The 19,892-nt window shown below is 34.9% G+C and overlaps 1 protein-coding gene across 1 annotated transcript; it reads right to left on the bottom strand.

Annotated features, from left to right (window-relative positions):
* Positions 1 to 16,198: 16,198 nt before the first annotated feature.
* LOC132565304 (uncharacterized) lies at positions 16,199 to 19,833 on the bottom strand. Its single transcript, XM_060229943.1, has 2 exons — positions 19,779 to 19,833; positions 16,199 to 16,869 (listed from the first exon to the last, which is right to left on the bottom strand). The coding sequence occupies exons 1-2, from the start codon at positions 19,831 to 19,833 to the stop codon at positions 16,199 to 16,201; spliced, it is 726 nt and encodes a 241-aa protein (XP_060085926.1).
* Positions 19,834 to 19,892: the final 59 nt, after the last annotated feature.

The following is a 19,892-nucleotide window of genomic DNA, read 5'->3' as shown; positions in this document are numbered from 1 at the left end:
TGCCTATAGTACTTCATTCAAATATCTGCAGTATTTAAATTATACATAGATAGTGTAGCTAATACATCCTGGTTGCCGTCTGAGGGATAAAATTATAAAACCATTAAACGACCAAGTTAATCACTATGCAGTAAGCTCTCTAGTGGCAGCCAATCAGTTTAGGCCTTCACGGTGACCGATTTCTTTTTCCACGGAAACGTCTATTATCAAACATGTGTGTATTCGTGATAATTATCAGGTACGAGGAACAAATATTTCGTTTTTATAAAAGATTTTACCTCGGCTAGATATATCAACTTAGCAACTTGATATCTATTATGTATCGCCCCTCTCCTGTGTATAGCTTTGATGTATTATATAATCAGTTTCAAAAAGTTGACATTTGTTAATTTTCTGTAAAATAAAAATCATTTTTCTTTTGTCAAACATTTTCTTCATGAAATACATATATCCTATGGGCTTAGCACGTGCTACGATTGGCACTTGTTCAAAAGTAAACACGGCTAAGTGATAAAGTAACAACAAATGCAGTGTCTTTTATGTCTGTCTATAATTTAATATACATTATAGCAGCGTACAGTGAGATATAGTTTGTTTGTGATTTCGCGAGTTCTAGTCTTTGTCTTGAGGTGAAGCCAAAGAAAACTTCCTGTGTCGAGGGGAACAAGATCATAGACTTTCTAATCCATTCAGTTCATACTTTAACGTTTTATTTTACCGATAAAGACTGAAGATAATTTGGAACATCTTCGTATGACTGATTATGTCGGTAAAATAGAAGTTCTTATAACACAACCATTAGAAGATTAGAGTGTGACAATTCGATGACAACACGCTCACCTGCATCAGACAAATGATGAAGGTGACCGTGCAGTCATCGAAACGCCACACTCTAATCTTCTACTGGTTGTGTTATAAGAACTTCTACTATACTGGAGATATACATTTCAAGTGTTTAATATTTATAAAATGTATATGCTGTGATGGAAGTAGATATAAATGCAGTGATACCAAATGAAAGAGTTGGAAACAAGCCTCATCCTTCTCTGTTATAAAATTGACTAAAACAATATTAAAAACACAGTTAAGCGATGTCGGGCAAACTTCCGGATTATCTCTCATTAAGGACTTGTGTACTAAATGTTCAAAAGCTGTCTTCCAATGTAATTTACTATAGCTATGTACCAGCGATGTGTATCTAGGATGTGTACCAAAGTTGTGCACCAAGAATATGTATGAAAGATGTATACATAAGTTGGGTACGAGGGATATGTAGCGTAGATGTGGCTAAAAATGTGCACCAAAACTGCGTACTAATGCTGTGTACCAACGATGTGAACCAAAGTCGGGAGCCAAAGATGTGAACCAAAGTCGTGTATCATAGATGTGAACCAAAGTCGTGTATCATAGATGTGAACCAAAGTCGTGTATCATAGATGTGAACCAAAGTCGTGTATCATAGATGTGAACCAAAGTCGTGTGTGAACCAAAGTCGTGTATCATAGATGTGAACCAAAGTCGTGTATCATAGATGTGAACCAAAGTCGTGTATCATAGATGTGAACCAAAGTCGTGTATCATAGATGTGAACCAAAGTCGTGTATCATAGATGTGAACCAAAGTCGGGTGCCAAAGATGTGAACCAAAGTCGTGTATCATAGATGTGAACCAAAGTCGTGTATCATAGATGTGAACCAAAGTCGTGTATCATAGATGTGAACCAAAGTCGTGTGCCATGTGAACCAAAGTCGTGTATCATAGATGTGAACCAAAGTCGTGTGATAGATGTGAACCAAAGTCGTGTGCCAAAGATGTGAACCAAAGTCGTGTGCCAAAGTGAACCAAAGTCGTGTATCATAGATGTGAACCAAAGTCGTGTGCCATAGATGTGAACCAAAGTCGTGTATCATAGATGTGAACCAAAGTCGGGAGCCAAAGATGTGAACCAAAGTCGGGTGCCAAAGATGTGAACCAAAGTCGTGTATCATAGATGTGAACCAAAGTCGTGTATCATAGATGTGAACCAAAGTCGGGTGCCAAAGATGTGAACCAAAGTCGTGTATGAAAGATGTATACATAAGAACCAAAGTCGTGTATGTGTGAACCAAAGTGTGTATAAAAATGTGAACCAAAACTGCGTCGTGTACCAACGATGTGAACCAAAGTCGTGTGCCAAAGATGTGAACCAAAGTCGTGTATCATAGATGTGAACCATAGTCGGACATCAAAGATGTGAACCAAAGTCGTGTATCATAGATGTGAACCAAAGTCGTGTATCATAGATGTGAACCAAAGTCGTGTATCATAGATGTGAACCAAAGTCGTGTGCCAAAGATGTGAACCAAAGTCGTGTATCATAGATGTGAACAAAAGTCGTGTATCATAGATGTGAACCAAAGTCGTGTGCCAAAGATGTGAACCAAAGTCGTGTATCATAGATGTGAACCATAGTCGGACATCAAAGATGTGAACCAAAGTCGTGTATCATAGATGTGAACCAAAGATGTGAACCAAAGTCGTGTATCCAAAGATGTGAACCAAAGTCCAAAGTCGTGTGCCAAAGATGTGAACCAAAGTCGTGTGCCAAAGATGTGAACCAAAGTCGTGTATCATAGATGTGAACCAAAGTCGTGTATCATAGATGTGAACCAAAGTCGTGTATCATAGATGTGAACCAAAGTCGGGAGCCAAAGATGTGAACCAAAGTCGGGTGGCAAAGATGTGAACCAAAGTCGTGTATCATAGATGTGAACCAAAGTCGTGTATCATAGATGTGAACCAAAGTCGGGTGCCAAAGATGTGAACCAAAGTCGTGTGCCAAAGATGTGAACCAAAGTCGTGTATCATAGATGTGAACCAAAGTCGTGTATCATAGATGTGAACCAAAGTCGTGTGCCAAAGATGTGAACCAAAGTCGTGTGCCAAAGATGTGAACCAAAGTCGTGTATCATAGATGTGAACCAAAGTCGGGTGCCAAAGATGTGAACCAAAGTCGTGTGCCAAAGATGTGAACCAAAGTCGTGTATCATAGATGTGAACCAAAGTCGGGTGCCAAAGATGTGAACCAAAGTCGTGTATCATAGATGTGAACCAAAGTCGGGTGCCAAAGATGTGAACCAAAGTCGTGTATCATAGATGTGAACCAAAGTCGTGTATCATAGATGTGAACCAAAGTCGTGTGCCAAAGATGTGAACCAAAGTCGTGTATCATAGATGTGAACCAAAGTCGTGTATCATAGATGTGAACCAAAGTCGGGTGCCAAAGATGTGAACCAAAGTCGTGTGGCAAAGATGTGAACCAAAGTCGTGTATCATAGATGTGAACCAAAGTCGTGTATCATAGATGTGAACCAAAGTCGTGTGCCAAAGATGTGAACCAAAGTCGTGTATCATAGATGTGAACCAAAGTCGTGTATCATAGATGTGAACCAAAGTCGTGTGCCAAAGATGTGAAACAAAATCGTGTATCAGAGATACAGAAAAGTATCTGAAGTGATTACGTACAAGTTACGAGTAATTGTTTTGCTGTCTGTTTGCTTTCCTTGGTTTTCTGTTGTTTCTCATTCAATATTAATGTTCCATTTCGTTCTATCAATAAGGTGGACCTAGCGTATGCCACGCTGCCGGACAGAAATCTAGATCATTTCTTTGTGCAACAGTTGTGTAACAAATTGTCGACTGAAGTTAATATGCTTCCTGTGATGTGAACCAAAGTTACAAACCAAGCATTAATTTAAAGCTGTTCATCAAAGTAGTGTTCCATTCTTGTGATAAAGATGCATTCCAAAATTGCTTACCTCGGATTATATCAAAGCTTATTACTGATGTGGGTGAGGAACTAAGGAACTAAGGTACAGAGTACATTCGACATAATGAGTACTAATGGCCATACAAAATGTAGTATTCCGAAAATATACCTAAAGAAAAACGATTTCGTACAGGACTTCAAAGACCACAAAATGACAAATATAATGCACCATTTCACACTGAACAAACTAACGAAACATGTGTTAATGTTCATTCATAATTTTTTTAAACCGAATGTACTTAAGTAATTATGTATGAATCACTCAACTTTCTTTTCAAAAAATGTAATTCCGGGTTTCATTTTTCTATTCTAACCCCGTTGCCATTTTTCTTTAGAAATCATTTTTTGTCGGAAGCTGGACGTACAACAACTTATATTGATTCGCATTTAAACACAGAGATACTGTCAGTTAATATGATGCGACAAGGAAATGCCGGGAAAAAATGTTGTCAAAAATATCTCGTTTAATTATTCATGTTACACATGAAATATCATTTTCCATTTCCGTGTTGCCGTAGGATTTACCAGTCATCTAGCCAGTGTACCCAATTTATCACTCAACATCTCGGCGATATCTGTTTTATAGACCCTTTTTGGTGATGACGTTTTGTTCCAATGAAATTTGATCATATAAGTGATATAAATCTGAATACAACACATTCTAAAGTTACAGTTGCTGTGTCTGTGTAAGATAGGAGAAATGTTATAGAATGACTCATGAACGATAGCGGTTAATGTAAACAGTGACATAACGATAGAGCATATTTATTGCCTGTTGCTAGTCTACTATCATTTCATTTATATTCAACTTTACACCTTTAAATATATTTTACCTACACTGAAGTTGATTACGCAATAGGTACTTACCCTGTTGTAAGTACATTCAGATAAGGTACATATGATAAAGATACATTGTTATACTTATCACACAAAAGTTGAATATGTAGGATGGTAAAAATCATCAGAAAGTTTCACGGTTGTCATAGTGATCATTAACATATACTTCACTTGTTTGTAGGATATGAAGTTGGACGTGTTTGATGCTCGTAATTTTGCCTGCTGGCCCATTGTATACCTTGTTCTCATTTGTTAGCGTGATATTACTTATATGGATTGAGTACATGACGGTTGTCGTCGATGAAACAGAAGGCACTTACTCTTCAAGAACTTCTGGTCTTATTCTGCTCACACATTATCAGGAATTTCCATGTAAATCTTTCTTTTGGGCTCATTTTGTCCTTGTCTTAAGATTGGATTATGATTATGTTGACATAATGGTGTTTTCTTGTTTTTTATTACTCTGCAAGAAACCTAAGACATTTAGACAGATCATATGATAAGAACCTGACTGTTCAAGGGATACTTCAAACGACACACAAGTGGATGGCACCGTTTTAACACAAAGTTCGAATCAGACATACTGCAACCGGATGTTGAAGTAAACTGCATCATACAACTGTTTTGTCCTTTTAGGGTTTGTCAGTGATCCTAAATTGGCTGAATGAAATGTCAAAATCTAGCCCCATAACTCGATTAAATGTAATTTTCACATCTCTAATAATTTCAGAAAGTCGTGTATATCCTAATCCGTGCCATCATTCAAAATGGATTAAAATATGTATGAAAACATAATACCATATAAGTGATATAGCACCTAAGATACAACTGTTTAATACCATTTTTAAATGTAGATAGCAGCTGTGGTAGAATCGACATCAGTGATCGATAATGTAGATACAGATATAAAACAAGCATTAATTACAGCATGCACGTTAATGCAAATATCGAGGACTAAAACAGCCAATGATTTCAAGTTTATTAAAAAATTAGCCGAATATCGATTTTTGAGCAGGATTGTAAATCGCATTTCAAAACATTTCGAGCTAATAAATAATACATATCTGCGGTTATAACGCTGATACACCTAGATCAGGAAAACTGTCGTATCTGCTAGAGTATTTACTGTTCGTCGATGATAATTATCACGGATACACACATGCTTGATGACAAACATTTTCCTGTAATACTTAACCAGGGTAAACTGATTGGTTCCCAGCAGGATGTATGAGACAGGATTCAATAATGGAGGTGGTCGTTATCCCCAAGACTGCAGTCCAGACTCGTTTGCTACACCATGTCTGATCACTATATTAATTCATTTGACATTTCATTTAATAAACGTTTTTCTTCTGTCACCTAGATTTCTAAAGAATGGTTGCCAATTTTGGTTTTATAATTTTTCGTGTATGAATACTTTGTGATGGTCGTCATGATATGATGATATGAAAATAAGGTCACGTAGGAGACTATTTATAGGAAAGGGGAGCTTAGAAAATAAAATTGTTTTATATCTACTTATTTCAGGAATACTTTTTGTTCCTTTATACACACAAGATCAATACATTTATGAAACCATGTTTTAATTAAAAACATGTTTGCATATTTTTCAATGCGGTATCTTTGATGTATACCTTTAGTATCTATTCTATATATATATATATCCAGTAAAACGACCAATTCAAAATGGCGTAATTGTTCTTGTCAAATTATCTTTTGCCAAAGAATGTGTTAAAATTTCGTGAACTTTTTTTAACGTCGTTAAATATTATTTATAGTTTACTGGTATGACAGTTTATGTCTATATATTGCACTCATGTGTTGCACTCGTGACAAGTGAAGATACACTGGCATATTCGTGAAATATATGTAATATAAAACGTATCTTCTATAGATATATGTTCAACTGAAAACAATAGGAACTGTAAGAACTGTATAGTATGCATCAGGACGTTTAGCTCATATGTGAGATATAATCGTGAAGAGAAAAGCAGCCTTGCTCGTAGAAATTATAGGACACTTAACGGAACATTTTGGAGTAGTACCTGGCCTTAATGTTAAGTTTACTCTCACGCTTTACGTTATACTCGTTTCTAACACAAATATTTAAATGATACCCGAAATGAAAAGCAACGACCCTTATACTAATCCTCAGTATAGATACAGTTTATATATAGCATACATACAGAATAATATCATAAAGATATAGCATACAGACATCATAATACCATATAGATACAGAATAGAGACATCATAATACCATATAGATACAGCATAGACACATCATAATACCATATAGATACAGCATAGACACATCATAATACCATATAGATACAGCATAGAGACATCATAATACCATATAGATACAGCATAGAGACATCATAATACCATATAGATACAGCATAGAGACATCATAATACCATATAGATACAGCATAGAGACATCATAATACCATATAGATACAGCATAGATACAGCATAGAGACATCATAATACCATATAGATAGAGCATAGAGACATCATAATACCCTATCGCTACAGTATAGAGACATCATAATACCATATAGATACAGCAAAGAGACATCATAATACCATATAGATACAGCATAGAGACATCATAATACCATATAGATACAGCATAGAGACATCATAATACCATATAAATACAGTATAGAAACATCATAATACCATATAGATACAGCATAGAGACATCATAATACCATATAGATATAGCATAGACACATCATAATACCACATAGATACAGTATAGAGACATCATAATACCATATAGATACATTATAGATACAGCATAGAGACATCATAATACCATATAGATACAGCATAGAGACATCATAATACCATATAGATACAGCATAGAGACATCATAATACCATATAGATACAGTATAGAGACATCATAATACCATATAGATACAGCATAGACACATCATAATACCATATAGATACAGCATAGACACATCATAATACCACATAGATACAGTATAGAGACATCATAATACCATATAGATACAGCATAGAGACATCATAATACCATATAGATACAGCATAGACACATCATAATACCATATAGATACAGCATAGAGACATCATAATACCATATAGATACAGCCTAGAGACATCATAATACCATATAGATACAGTATATAGACATCATAATACCATATAGTTACAGTATATAGACATCATATCATATAGATACAGCCTAGAGACATCATAATACCATATAGATACAGCATAGACACATCATAATACCATATAGATACAGCATAGAGACATCATAATACCATATAGATACAGCATAAAGACATCATAATACCATATAGATACAGCATAAAGACATCATAATACCATATAGATACAGCATAGAAACATCATCATACCATATAGATACAGTATAGACACATCATTATACCACATAGATACAGTATAGAGACATCATAATACCATATAGATACATTATAGATACAGCCTAGAGACATCATAATACCATATAGATACAGTATAGATACAGCTGGAGACATCATCATACCATATAGATACAGTATAGTTACAGTATAGAGACATCATAATACCACATAGATACAGTATAGAGACATCATAATACCATATAGATACAGTATAGATACAGCATAGTTACAGTATAGATACATCATAATACCACATAGATACAGTATAGAGACATCATAATACCATATAGATACAGTATAGATACAGCATAGTTACAGTATAGAGACATCATAATACCACATAGATACAGCATAGTTACAGTATAGAGACATCATAATACCATATATATACAGTATAGAGACATCATATATAGTTAAGGTATAAAGTATGGATACCTTGCAGTACTGCTACGATACAGATGAAGTGTAAGAGTAAAGATACAGCGTTCATACAGTTTACATCATAAAACAGTACAGAAGCATTAAAGGTACAGTATAAATGCAGTATACATAATGAAATGTAGTAACAGTGTAACAGTATGGATAAAGTATATGGCAAATGGTAGATTTAGGATATTTGATAGTGTGTTCAGTAATAACAAAAATAAAGTCGAATATTTTGTTTATGTTGACACTATTTGATATTCTATTTATTACATTTTCACAAGCAAAATAACCAAATTACTGGCACATTTAGAACAGATATCAAAGGAGGAAGCTAACAATGCTTTTCGCGGACACTTCTCACTCATTATTTACTATTTCATCCCACAGTTCAGCACCAACTTACACTTGGGGAAAACTCTTTGTCTCAAAATTCTATGAAGGTAGCGTCAGGATTTTCAAAAAAGGAAAAAATGTGTCTTCCTGGGTGCGGGAATTACAAGCAATCTTCAGGCGTTCTATTTTTAGAAATATATTACTGGGGATTTCCAAACACGATGAACCAAGCGACAACAAAACAAATGACGATATCTTCATATTTTTGTATACTTAAACAACTTTCTTATAAAATCGAGACTGGGAATTTTTGCAGACCACATCCTTATGTTTTTTCGGTTATTTACAAAGAGGATTGGTGTTTTATTAAAAGACTCGCGTTGCTATTATCAGAGAAATGATAAGTGTGTTTCATTATAAAATTACCTTCTACCAAGACCATACCGCTAGATGATTTAGGTGTCTCGATAAACCCGGAAGGCCCTTTATAACGGATAAAAGTTATTTTAATCACCATCTCCATACAAGATTTTTTTTTGTCCGCTATAAAGGGCCTTCGGCGTCCATTGGCCGAAGGGATTATCGAGACATCTAAATTTACACCACCGCTCTCGATCTAGATTTACAACTTTAGATTTCTTTTATGTTCTATGTATGTGGTGCAATTCCTGTAATATTAATGTCTTGATAAAGGGACAGGTTGCCTCGAAATTTTGACAATTCGCTTGTCCGTGCTGTTGCTATTACTTCATAGGCCATATATCTATTTCAGTAGTTCGCATCTAACGAACATTTGTTTGTTAGGATCCAGTACCAATATTGGACCATATAGTCGATATTACTTACAAGATTCCATGTATATATATATTTATCCTTTAAATTTTTAATTCTGCTTGGTTCTTTTCAGGAGAAGGGTGAGTAAGTAATTATTCTTTTAATTTAATAATGATATCACATGTATAAACATGTACAGTTATATCTATATATTCATTTACTAAGTTATTTATTTACTTTCAGATTGATTAAGGAGTCACATTATCTTTTAAAATTTTCTTTTTATATTTATTCTGTAAAAATTATATTGCTTTTCTGTATAAACAATCCTTTTGTGGACCGGAGGTAGCTTAACACTAATCATTATAACGACACAGTGGTAACTACACCTATATATTGATTCTGACAAAGTCGCGAATTAGAATTATGCGCGTGTGGAAGTATTCGCCCCGAGGGTTTACGTCAAACAGGTTTTTATATATCAATCTTATTCTATATCATGCAATGAGTTTGATATAGCTGTCCATTTTGTATCACCGTAAAATCATGAATTTTCGCGGGGGATTTGTTTTCGTTGATTTTATGGGTACTTTTAATCCACGAAGTTATATCAGCGAACTATTTTAAGTACATGTTTTGAGCTATATCACCATGAAATCAACTGATTTTAACAACGAAATTAGGCTTCATGACAAAGTATGATTCTACAATATTGGAATTTTGTTTAATTTTTTTTTAAATAACCAGCTTGTCAGATAATACAAATTTGAGAAAAAATATATTGTTTTGGAGTTAAAATGTTTTGTAAAATATGAAAGCTACACGTTGTTACTTAGTCTCATTCACATTCAGAGATAGAAAGGAGTGATAATATTGCGGACAAAACTTAACCAATACCTGTTTAATATTCACTATATTATTCAAACTTAAAAAATGGCCAATCATGACGTGACAGGCGACAGCAATAGTCTCCCATTATGACGTAGATATCATGCGTCACTATGATATAAACGGTTCAGGTATCATAGTTGGGGCCTTCTGTAATATACTTCAGTGAACTAACACTATAAAGCCGGTATAGAAGTTCTGCGCTATTGTAAGAGGCTTACACAAACATGTCACAGCCTCCTAAACCACACACACGCAACAAATACACTCACCTTACAGACACCAGGTGACCGTTCTTAAACGATCATAGTGGTCGAGAAGATTTTATGCAATATAAAACAAGATCAAACCAATCAATGTTGTATTCTATCCGCGGAAAAACAAACACCACTCTTTGTAGTATACATTGATGAAAGCACATTCCTATTCAACGAGAAGTACGTCTTTATCAGGTTCAGCACCATCCTCGATACTCCAGGGTTCCGATCACTTTGGCTCTCTGCACCCCTGGAATAGGTCATGGCAAAATCTGGGGGTGGGGGGCACAAGCGATGTAATTTGTAATTTGATTGGTTTCAAGAGAAAAATACTGACCAAGCATAGGTTAATACACTCCTTTTGAAAATTACAAAAGAGCGACACCCAACTTCAAGGCCATAATATTATACCTTTATGCGACCTCAAGATTTGTTTTATGTACATCAAAGGATCAAACTAATTTTTTTCATTTTGTTCAAACAGTTTCGCACATGGAACTTTCAAATTTGCCATGACATTCTCCAGGAGTGTAGAGAGCGAAAATGATGGCAACGCCTGGAGTATCAAGAACGGTTCAGCAGGTTGTAGTTAAAGATGAAAACAGGCACCCATCCTTTAGAAGAGTTATCAATCATGTGACCACATACTACAGATTGCGGTTAAAGCACTGGAATATACATCTTAACTTTGACAGTGTGAAACCGATCAATAACTCTGCAAATGGTCACATGTACTCAAAAATGCCACCAGCACAGTAAACATCAATCTACAGAGTGATGAAGCACTGGGACTTGGCACTAATTCCCAACCAATGATCAATATGTATGTAATATATTGTCACTGTAATACAAAAATCACGGATTTGAGATGATAATTCGTGTCAAGTCCCTGTGTGATGTAATGTCAGATAAAACAACGCACCCTGTATCCCTAGTTCATAGCATTTCAAAATTGAAGGTTCCGTATGCGACACCTTGTGCACAAGACGAAAAGACTAGTTTGACCCTTTGATGTACATCGACCGAATCTCGAGGTGGCATAAGGGTATATTATAATAGCTTTGAAGTTGGATATCACTCCTTTGTAATCTTCAAAAGGGGCAAATCAGCCTATGATTGGTCAGTTTATTTCTCCTACAACCAATCAAATTACATGGCTTGTGCCTTCTATTTTGCCATGACCTGTTCCAGGGTTGCAGAGAGCGAAAGTGATTGCAATACCTGGAGTATCGAGGATGTCAGCCCCTAGGTTTTTGTAAAGAATTGCTCTTCTGAATTCTTACATCATCGAATCTTCCCGTAATTTGAATATCTGACATATCTGAGAGACTAAAATTTTAAAACTCAACCGTATTGATCATTTCCATATTCTAGAGACAAGGGCTATTAATAAGAAAACCTGCAGTAAGTTCATTCGTTGTAATATGATGCACAAATACTACAATCGGATGTTGTAAATCTATGCTTGAGCATGAGAATTGTTTCATGAATACGGGCCTTAGGTGTCGCTGATCTGGTGTCTGAAGTAGGAAATGCTGTTTATTTTGGATTTTCAACATTTAAGATAGTGCAATAAAAATATCAACATGTCAACAGATTCATAATTTAAACTCAAATTTGACGAAATTGAACAAAACACTTACGTGTATTTAACATTCTATTGAAATTATCCTTGTTGAAAAATATATAATTGAATTAAGGGTTTATTATAACTACTAATGTGTATTTTTACATTTATTTTCGATCAGCTTTATTTCCCAAACCGCCTCTTACTTTTCAAGTCTTTAGGCACCAACCAGTAATTTCATGACCGAGATCCTCAGAACAGCTCGGATTTAGGGTTTGGCTATACTGTGTCTAGTTCTGAATTTTTTTTATTGAATGCCAATATTCACCTCTGGGGTATACTTGTTACTGTTTTCGTAAAATGTTCACGTGTATAATATACAACTAAATATTTTAATACGAAAAGGTCATCGTCAAATATTCACGACTCTCATAATGTATTTCATAAATCAATATCTTAATATATTTTATACTGTAAAGTTGTAAGGGAGATAATTCATTTTCAGACGTAAACATATATTTATTCTAAGACTCAAAACACGTCTATTTCATTACTAAGCAAGGTTACAGATAATTAATCAATGTATTTTAATCGTTTCTTTGCACTTTTTTAAAAAGTATTAGTAGTAGTAAGCCCGTATGTTTGATGTGACTGGATGGGGATGCTTAATTCAGAGTAAAATATTGTTTATTTTGATAGATAATTGAAGATATCAACTCTACGCTGGTACTATTCTTTTGCATCCTAGCAAAAGTTGGTCCATTTGGATAAAAATCAGGACACAATGGAAAACGAAATTGACGTCAGTTGAAATTTAAGACGTTTTTCTTGATTCACACCAATACCCAGTGTTTAGTGCATTGAACCGTAACACTATCAGTTTTATTTTCATACATTTCATGTAATTGCCAAACTTCGTGTATCGCTTACAGATTAACGGGCCAACACAGCGTTTATGTAAGGGAGGCAATATTGGACATTTTCCTCTGTTGACTTCCATGTACATTGTATTTATATTTCAATTTCTACTCAAGTTGGACTCGATGCAATTACAAAATAAATTCTGTTTCAGTTGTTCTTGAATTTTACCAGAATAACATTGATCTGGACGGATGAATACATCCTTATTATGTAAGGGGAGATAACCCTTACACATATTGATGCTAACTTCAAGGAGAAGTAGTAAAATTTGCTCCTTATTTGAAGAATACATATTGATAAAGATATATTAAGGAAAGGAAACATTCCAAATTTTCAACTAGATAAGTTAAAGTTTACCATCTTCATTGATAACATTCGTCATGCAAATTTTAATTAATCTAATTAATTACTATTGGGGCTCCCCGATGAGCCGTGATCACGTGCCCTAAACTAGAATGTAATGGCACTGGTTTGAAATAAATTGAATTACCTTATATTCGATAAGATCACTAAAATCAATCAGATTCTCTATCTATGGGGTTAGTTTCATATCTTCTTTCATATTTTCCATTTATTTGGACAGACGTAAATTTCTAAAGCTTTCCTTATTTTGCCATCCATTTGTGCTCAACATTAAGCGCTTACTGGTCTTGGAATCACTTTAGATTTCTAGACGATATAACGTCCATAATCAAAATATATATGTAATAGCTTTAAACATATAAATTGTAACTGATTTAACAGTAAAAGACTTGAATTTTGAAGATTATTACCGGTATAGTATATATATCATTATTACTTTCGTAAAGGCGATAGTTTCTGAAGTTTCACGAAGAAATTGTGTAGTGTCTCAATCCACTTCAAATACGTATTTTTTATCGATAACCTACTATAAGAGATTTCAAACCAATAGTATGGTGTTCGGGTTTTTTTTTTTTTTTTTCTTCTTCTTTTATCGGATTAAGAGTTTGATAAAAATCTAAATGTAACTTTGTAGAAGCGTCTCTATGAAGAAAAATATCATAGTACATTTTATCATCGCTGGTTTTGGTCGTCTCTCGTACCCCACAAGGATATCAATTATTCAAATATTGGTATTAAAATGAATATATAATGGAGGTATTATTTTAAAAGCCATTAGTTTATTACAAAATCCGGCACTGCATGTATCTGAGTAATTTAGATTACATGTATATTTTAGTATGATATTTTGGTATTTTTTCGAACTCCATAAAAGGATCCAAAACTTTATTAATCTTCATGAAATGTTTTCTTTTTTGGGCTTGATACTTCTACTGGGGTATTAATTAAAAGCTTATTTACACTTTTGTAATGAGCAAACATTAATAAAGATAAGAATACTGATCACGGACACTCAATCATTTTCTGGGTTTTCAGTAACTCATGGCCAAATACAAATATACATTATAACGTTAAACACTTATTATAATGATAAAGTGGATTCTACATAACATTATATATATATATATATGGGTGTGTGTGTGTGTGGGGGATATTCTAAACGCATTTCGAAACAAAACATTGTCTATCACTGTATGACGCGGAAATGAAATTTACATGTTAGAAAAAGCACAAAGCTCCGTTACATTATCAATTCAAGGTTTTAATATAAGAACAGATATGTGTACATCTATATCAGTGTAAAGTAAATGTTATTTCTGGGCAGAATATGTACGTATGTACGATGGAAGTTGGCTGTTTAGCACGTGCGATTTTCATTAAACGTCTATTTGAATTTAACCTGTTCCCTATCATCAGAGTTCCTGACCCCGCCATTGTTGGTATTTTATAGAATACAACTTGTCTTATGTTCTCAGTGATTTTGAAGGGTTTCATTTTCCCCGACAAATTTCAATAGAAGTGTTTATTCACCAACTATGCAAAAAAAATTGAGCATGTTAATCGATGTGAAAGTTTCAAGTTTTATTACATCCAAATGCAATACAGCATATAGGTTTAAGTATATTGTATACATAATTAAATGATCAAAATTCATATATGTAACGTACAAAATGGCGGAGGACAATTCCACTCAATCACACACACACACACACACACACACACACACACACACACACACACACACACACACACACACACACACACACACACACACACACACACACACACACACACACACACACACACACACACACACACACACACACACACACACAACACACACACACACACACACACACACACACACACACACACACACATCATATATCTGTAGCACGGGTCAGTTACGTGATGGACAACTGTAAGTATGACGTTACAACAGGTACACATATATATGTGACGTCATGAAATAATGACAACAACATCGAAACAATACATAAAACGCACCGTGGCATATCTATTAAGTACTATTTAACGAGTTATTGACAGACATCAAATAACTGTTATTATACATTTATACAAATAACTTAATTAATTCTTTCCAATGATATTTCAATATAATGCTTACTCAGAGAGGAGATTTTTTCTTTTAACAGTAACGTACAACAAGTATTTACCCAAGAAAGACTGAGCGGTGATGCTGACGTCTCTCGCTTCAAGCTTTTACGTAACAAGATACAACCATGTGTTATATGGAAACGTGCTTAACGTTTTCCACAATATAATCCACATTTGAAGAAAAATGTCAAATTATGTGTGAAAATGCGCGAATATATGCCCTGATGTCACATTTGTGGTGTCGTGGCCAAAGAATATTATACACACAGATGTTACATGAACACCTCTGGTGTGTACAAAGCACGGTAAAATATTCTACCTTCTATCCTATTGACGCAATGTCTAATTACCGTTTACTTCAAGTTCTAGGTGGTATCCTCGTCTACAATCTCCATATGAAGTTGTGGATTTTATGTTAAACTCACTCACCATTATTACTAAAATCCTTCAATACAGTGATTTAATAAAATTTGATAGTAGCTATAGTTGTTCTCGTTCTTTCATCACCAAGCGAAGCAGCGTGTCGTAATGGACAATTAAAAGTGTAAGGTCGCCCATTGGATATCGGGGTGGAGGTGGGTTGGGGTGAAGTGGAGAGGGTGAGGTTAGGTGGAGTGGAGTGGAGAGGGTGAGGTGGGGTAGAGTGGAGTGGCGATGGGTTGGGGTGAAGTTGAGAGTGGTGATGTGGGGTAGAGTGGAGTGGAGATGGGTTGGGGTGGAGAAGTGGAGAGGGTGAGGTGGGGTGGAGTGGAGTGGAGAGGGTGAAGTGGGGTGGAGTGGAGTGGAGAGGGTGAGGTGGGGTAGAGTGGAGTGGAGATGGGTTGGGGTGAAGTGGAGAGTGGTGATGTGGTGTAGAGTGGAGTGGAGATGAGTTGGGGTGGAGTGAAATGGAGAGGGTGAGGTGGGGTGGAATGAAGTGGAGTGGAGTGGAGAGGAGTGGGGTGTGTGGTGGGATGGAATGGAGTGGATAGGAGTGGGATGGGGTGGAGTTGAGCGGAGTGGTGGAAGTGGGTTGGGGTGGAGTGGAGTTGAGGTGGGATGGGGTGGAATGGAGTGGAGAGGGGTGAGGTGGGGTGGAGTGGAGTTGAGGTGGGATGAGGTGGAGTGGAGTGGAAAGGGTTGAGGCGGAATGGGGTCTTCAGTGTCTTCTGCTATGTCGTCATTGAAGATACAGATATAAATGTGTTGCCCTCATTACAACACTTGTGATGTTTCATTTGGAATGTTTCCCGAATTTAGTTTCTGATTTTTCAGTAATAATTTGATTTTTTTTTCATTAGTTCTACTCATGTAGAAAATAAAAAATACAAAATAAAAAATGATATTCATTGAAAGTGTTTGTGTTTGTGGATATAGTTCTACAGGTATAGAATAAAAAATACGTGTGTATTCATTGAAAGTGTTTGAATTCAGGGATTAATAGTGCCTGCTGTAACCCAAAACCGGTACAAATATAAAATGAATAAATAAAAAGATAAATCAATATTGAACTCTTATAGATTTTGGATTATAGCTTTAAATATTTTATTTATTTATTCATTTATAGAGTTCCTATATATTTACCTGTTAAGGGGACTAAAGAGCCTCGGAGCTATGAATTATAGTCAAACACGCTCTATCAACTGATTTTCTCTCTACATCTGTATTTACTGCATAATGAGGGACATTGAAAAACTATACATATGAATACGGAGATAGAAAATGTGATACCGCCAGTTGAACAGCTGTTCTGATACCAGTAATGGATAGTATGCTTAAATAACGTGCAAAGACTTCCAGTAGTTGCTGAAATACATCATGGTGTGCATATCTTTGAATCTATAACATTTCCGTCATGTTTTTGAATTTCACTTGATCGATAAATATTCCTTATTTTTCCCATCATTTTTATTTGTCGTCTTGGTTTTCTGTTCTTCTCCTGGCTGGTATTGTTAAGAATTTTGTATCAATATTTTAACAGCACTTTAGTCATTATCATAAGCGTAGCTTCCATAAAAAAAACCGGGCTTACACATATAAAAATCCGTGCATAGAGTATGTCGGACAAAATTACAAAACTAAGGTTGAAAATAAATATCTAATATTTTTGACAAATAAAAAAAAAATATAAATAGAAAATTGTTGAATAACTAGGCCTAGTGCATTGCTTTCCGGAACCATATACACGTCATGCTAAACTACTTCTTACTATCATTTCAACGTTTCCGATTATAATGTTGTTAAAGTTCAAATTTTCAAAAGGAAAAAGGCTTCTGGATTACATATGTCGATCGACGAGTTTTTCAAACAAAGTAAAGTCGAATCGAGTGACCACACTTAAAGTGACACATCAAAGACCGAAGGTACATGTAACATTACAAGCCAGTCTGATTCACCTGGACAGGGCAAGATCGCCACAGGCACAGACCAAGGCACACTAGGCTTAGGCCTATCCGACTGAAAGCCATCTCCGAAAGGGCCCACTTACCCTGATATGGGATTAATTACCAAGATACTCAATGACGAACAGATTCATAATCTTGTAATAAAACCCAATGGCAAGATCTAGATGCTTTTGAATTTCCATCAAGGTAACTTTATGTAGTTTCATTTCTGCGTGCTGACGTATGTGTTTAAAAATCATAACAGTAAAAATGACTATGGTGACCATATAAAGCCGCTTATTTTTTGAGTACGTCACGTGACTTTATTTGCATAACATCGAAGTACACTGTAAACCAGGTCAACCTAGATTCCGTATGTAGAGTTCATCGAGTATCACTTGTTTAAGATTTTTGATAAATTAATCGAGTAAGGAATCTGTAATCGATTTTCGTCGGAAGTACTTGACATCGTAATGTATAAAAATAAATTATTTCAACACTGAAATTATTTTCAACATTAATAAAATTATTATAAAAAGACGACATTTGTTTTTATTAAAAAGTATTTTGTGCAATAAACAAATAAGAAGAGGATATTGGTACAACAGTTTACTTGAATTGCTGTTAAAACATTACACAAAATACGTATTCAGACTTGTATAATATCCAAAACAGACAATTAAGAATTAATCGATTTTAATCGATCATCGATCGATTACACAATGTTGATGATCGATCAACCGATTCCCGACACTAACTCATTTTTACCGATGTCACCTTTCTGTCGTGTTCTCAAAATAGGTTTTACCTTTCCCAACTATGAATCTCGAGCTCGTTTTCACCCTTTCTTTACGTTCAGGTAAGACAAAAGACCTACATATTTTTGGCTTTGTTTACATTTCCCCTAACGCTGATGTTATGAATAAAACACGGACCGCATTTTTTTTTAATTTCTATCCATTCATAAAAAATTGACCATACTAACTTTTGAATTGTATAATTATCAGCAAGTGCATAACTTTTAATATACTTTCAGATATTATAGGACTTTTTTTAGTTGAGACAGTGAAAACTAATGGGTTAGTCCCTATAGGAGTCGCTTTTTATTGTGCAGTCTGTGAACCAAAAATATTCTTATTATACAGTTGTATATTCGTATATGACATAACCTTGGGAAGAACTTTGAAAGTGTGTTCTTCATAATCGGCGGTCACGTATCTGTAAATAAGCTCTCTGAGAATTATAGATGTACAATATAACGAAAAATAAAATAATAATTTGAAATCACTGAAAGTAAATTCTAAAAAAATCTAAAATTCTGAAAAAAAGTAAATTCTAAATCACATTTTTCATTAGGAACAATTGAACAAATCTGTAACAGGTTGTTTAAAAGTCGTAGTCGTGAACAATTAGCATAATGCCATTATGAATTTAAACCGTAATTACAATCGATTGAAATAAGAATGATAAGATGTTCAAAATCTTTACTAGATCTAATAAAGCGACACTGAGTATCACTGACTTCGGCTTTATTGCATCAACAGATCTATTGGTAAGGAAAATGGGAAAATGAGAAAATTAAATTCTGCCTGGCTGAAGCAAAACGACTGGATGAGGTATTCCCTTGCGAAGGATTGTATATATTGTTTGCATTGTTCGATATTTGGTCACGGCGACCCAAAATTGAAAACTTTTACTCTGAAATCGCCGGTTACCGATTGGGCAAGCCTCGGGCAGCTTGTCAAACGCCATCTAAGTCCCGACTCTCAACATCACGCAAATGGGCGTTAACTACATAGATATTGAAATGT

Source organism: Ylistrum balloti, unplaced genomic scaffold, assembly GCF_031769215.1.
Source record: "Ylistrum balloti isolate Yb309-2 unplaced genomic scaffold, AGI_CSIRO_Ybal_v1 Utg369712, whole genome shotgun sequence".
Lineage (NCBI taxonomy): Eukaryota > Metazoa > Mollusca > Bivalvia > Pectinida > Pectinidae > Ylistrum > Ylistrum balloti.
Note: the sequence above shows the minus strand (reverse complement) of the source record. Positions and strands in the feature narration are given on the sequence as shown.

Excerpts from the sequence above, each read along its gene's own strand:
- LOC132565304 (XM_060229943.1), bottom strand. The coding sequence starts at position 19,833 with ATGGCGTTTGACAAGCTGCCCGAGGCTTGCCCAATCGGTAACCGGCGA. Across the intron at positions 16,870-19,778 it reads CGGTAACCGGCGATTTCAGA|CAGAAGACACTGAAGACCCC; the intron begins GTAAAAGTTTTC and ends ATGACGACATAG.